At 59.5% G+C, this 3,016-nt stretch overlaps 1 protein-coding gene across 1 annotated transcript; it reads right to left on the bottom strand.

Moving 5' to 3' along the window:
• On the bottom strand, positions 1 to 3,010 carry LOC112124408 (signal transducer and activator of transcription 5A-like). The gene is made up of 5 exons (XM_026646771.1): positions 2,984 to 3,010; positions 1,887 to 1,981; positions 1,666 to 1,796; positions 397 to 552; positions 1 to 68 (listed from the first exon to the last, which is right to left on the bottom strand). The coding sequence occupies exons 2-5, from the start codon at positions 1,928 to 1,930 to the stop codon at positions 13 to 15; spliced, it is 387 nt and encodes a 128-aa protein (XP_026502556.1). The 5' UTR covers positions 1,931 to 1,981; positions 2,984 to 3,010; the 3' UTR covers positions 1 to 12.
• Between the last annotated feature and the right edge of the window lie 6 nt (positions 3,011 to 3,016).

The following is a 3,016-nucleotide window of genomic DNA, read 5'->3' as shown; positions in this document are numbered from 1 at the left end:
GCCCAGACGGACTTACTCTGGCACCACTTGTTTGATCTGTGGCTTCACGTATCCATCCACGGCTTTAGCTGTAGACAGGGCGAGAGAGAGGAGACAGTGCTAAGGCACGGAAAGGCCGGGGGACGTTCCAGGCACTGACCCGACAGCGTCACCTGGGCTAGCAGCCGGTCGGCACGAGGGCTCCAACGAGCAAGAGAGCCCGTCAGCGCCGTCGGGTTCGGGTCTCTGTGCCACGAGGCCAGACACCACCGAGAGGAACCGATCGCTGCTAACGGGCCAGGCCCTCAGGGGTACGAGCTGGTGCCAGCTCCCACGGCCCCAGAGTCTGAGTGTGTGTGCGCGGCAGGATGAGGGGAGCACAGGCCAGTGCAGAGCCCAGCGCCGAGAGCGACTCACAGAGAACCGGTGTGTAGTACTTGGAGAAGACCTCGTCCTTGGGTCGGTCGGGGAACACGTAGATGAGGTAATTGAGGTCACCCAGGCGATCGGCCAGCGAGCGGATGGAGAAGTCTCTGGTTGTGAAGGGCATGAGGTTCCAAAACATCCTCTCAGCTAGAAACGCAACAGCAGAGACGACAGTGAGACGCAGAGTCCGGAGCCGCGGGCAACAACACTGCTCAAGTCAGGCCCTTGTGTGGCACAGCTGGCCCCAGGACTCAGGCCTCGAGGAATCGCGAGACTGGCTTCAAAATCATGAGACCTCCAATAAGAATCAACATCGGGTTCTTTTTCTCCACCTTCTGGCTTTGCGCTTTAGGATTCCCGCCCTGCTTCCCCCAGGGCTGTTTGTGTACACGAAAGGTGAGATTCTCATGGAATCACCTGAACCCGGGACCTGGGGCTTTAAGAAAAAACCCAAATAGCACCAGACTTTCAATTCAAGTCCCGTGAGTTTCCCACCAGCTCGTGCGGCGCGCCAGGGCTGCCGCTGCATTCAGGGCGTACAAACTCCTCTGACACGTTTCACTAGCGTATTGGTTTAAAATCTCAAGTTAATGAAAACAGCTTTTCTTCGCGCTCACCCGCACCCCTGCAACACGCCATCACCCCACAGCTCCAGGGAGAGCCAGAAAGTGAAACTAACTAGAAACAAAAGTGAAACAACAACTCCTCTGCGATGGGCCAAGCCGAGCTGAGAGCCAGAGGCGAAGCAGAGCCGTGATGTTATTTCAGGTTTAACATGGAGTCTCATTTGTTGCGAGAGACACAGAGAAGGCCTCTGCTCTGGTTGTATTTTCACGTAGGTCTCTCTAAACGCAGCTCTCGTGACAAAACACCGTTTGGAAGATTTACCGTACTGCTCAGCACAGACCCGCCGCCCAATGGACTGCCCTGGATTTCATAAATGGGAAAAGAATCCTTGTGACAGCCTGGAGCAACCTAGGTCACGTGTTCTGAGCTAGAAAGAGAAAAGCCCAAGCTGCCCTTTCCAAAGGCTCTCCAGAGCTCCCAGCCAGCCAGTGGAGGCTGTCATGTTGGTACAGTTAATGGTGACCGAGGTGAGACAGCAGGACAGGGCTTGCACCAGCACGATGACTGGGTTTGCTCTGCACCACGCACAGCTCACGAGCCATCAACTGACTCACACGCCAGGGCTGAGCTGGCCCCGTTCCAGCCCCAGGCACGGGTCTGGTTCCATGCTGCCCCGGGCCCACCCTGACTCACGCGAGTCGAACTTCCAGGCGATGGTGATGCCCCCGATCTCGGAGTCGCTGAACCGCAGCAGGAAGGTCCCGTCCGGCTTGTTGATCAGCAGGTCGTGCGCTTGCTGCTTGTTGACGAAGCCCAGGATGGCCCTGGAGCACAGAGAGGGGGGTGAGGGGCTGGCGGGCGGGTGGGGGGGGGGGGCTGTGCCGTGCCGGCCGTTATGGGAAGGAGGTTCTCACCCGTCGTTCCAGTGAGGCTTAAGATGCTTCTTCAGCACCTCCATGACCCCGTCGAACCACTGCCAGAAGGTGTAATTCCGCCCTGGCAAGTTTTCCTGGGTAATTACAAAAGACCCTGAGCGTCTCTGAGCCCAGCATGCCCTACGACAGCCACTCCTGTCTCCCAGCCCCACTCTGGCCACAGGGAGACCTGGCGTGGCACCAGGGCAATGCACACACCTACCATGCATGTGGGCATCACTCTGAACGCTGGCTGCGGGACGGGCACTGGGTACCGAGTTCCCCCCTTCAGCGCCAGGTGCCCTGTAAGCAGGCTCTGCTCCTGGGAGCAGTTATAGGCACAGTCCTGCCAGGGCAGGCAAGCCCGCCATCTCTCCTGTGCTAGCCAGAGGGAGGGAGGCAGGCAGCAGAGTGGCACAGTGGAAGTGCCGGGCCCCTAACCCAGAGGGTTATGGATTGCCACCATCCCTGCCAGCTTCCTTGGGAGAGGAGGGCCGGTCCAGCGCCAGCGTGAGCTGAGACCAGTGCCTGGCAGGAGGGTCCCGGGGTCCCGTCCCTCACAGTCTCTCAGCACCATTTGCTTCTTGCTCCTGCGCGCGCTGCTCTGCGGCGAGATGCGCCCGCCAGCCTATGCCAAAGGGATTCCTGGCTGGCTGCCCCGATGGGACAGCAAGTCTCCACGCCAGGCTGCCCTGGCCAGGAGCCCGAGGGGACGCGCACTGCTGTGGCATCTCACCAGTTTAAAAGAGAACTGGATAAATTCATGGTGGTTAAGTCCATTAATGGCTACTAGCCAGGATGGGTAAGGAATGGTGTCCCTAGCCTCTGTCAGAGGATGGAGATGGATGGCAGGAGAGAGATCAATTGATCATTGCCTGTTGGTCCACTCCCTCTGGGGCACCTGGCATTGGCCACTGTCGGTAGACAGGACACGGGGCTGGATGGACCTTTGGTCTGACCCGGTACGGCCGTTCTTATGTTCAGTACCCACAAGTGATGTCACTCAGCTACTACAGGATCCCTTCCCCCGCACCGCCCCGCCCCCAGCCGGGCGCCCCCGCTGCCCTCCCGGCCCGGGCCCCGCTGGCGCGGCTCACCCTGTTGAACTGGGACCAGGAGACGGCCATGGC

The sequence above is a fragment of the Terrapene carolina genome, unplaced genomic scaffold (assembly GCF_002925995.2).
Source record: "Terrapene carolina triunguis isolate 2854851 unplaced genomic scaffold, T_m_triunguis-2.0 Scaffold42725, whole genome shotgun sequence".
In the NCBI taxonomy this organism is placed as follows: Eukaryota; Metazoa; Chordata; order Testudines; family Emydidae; genus Terrapene; species Terrapene triunguis.
The sequence above is the reverse complement of the archived record's forward strand: the minus strand, read 5'-3'. Positions and strand labels throughout refer to the sequence as shown.

Coding starts and splice junctions, on each gene's coding strand:
- LOC112124408 (XM_026646771.1), bottom strand. CDS start 1,930: ATGGAGGTGCTGAAGAAGCATCTTAAGCCTCACTGGAACGACGG. Junction 553..1,665: donor CGCCTGGAAGTTCGACTCGC/GTGAGTCAGGGT, acceptor TTGCGTTTCTAG/CTGAGAGGATGTTTTGGAAC. Junction 69..396: donor GTACTACACACCGGTTCTCT/GTGAGTCGCTCT, acceptor CCCTGTCTACAG/CTAAAGCCGTGGATGGATAC.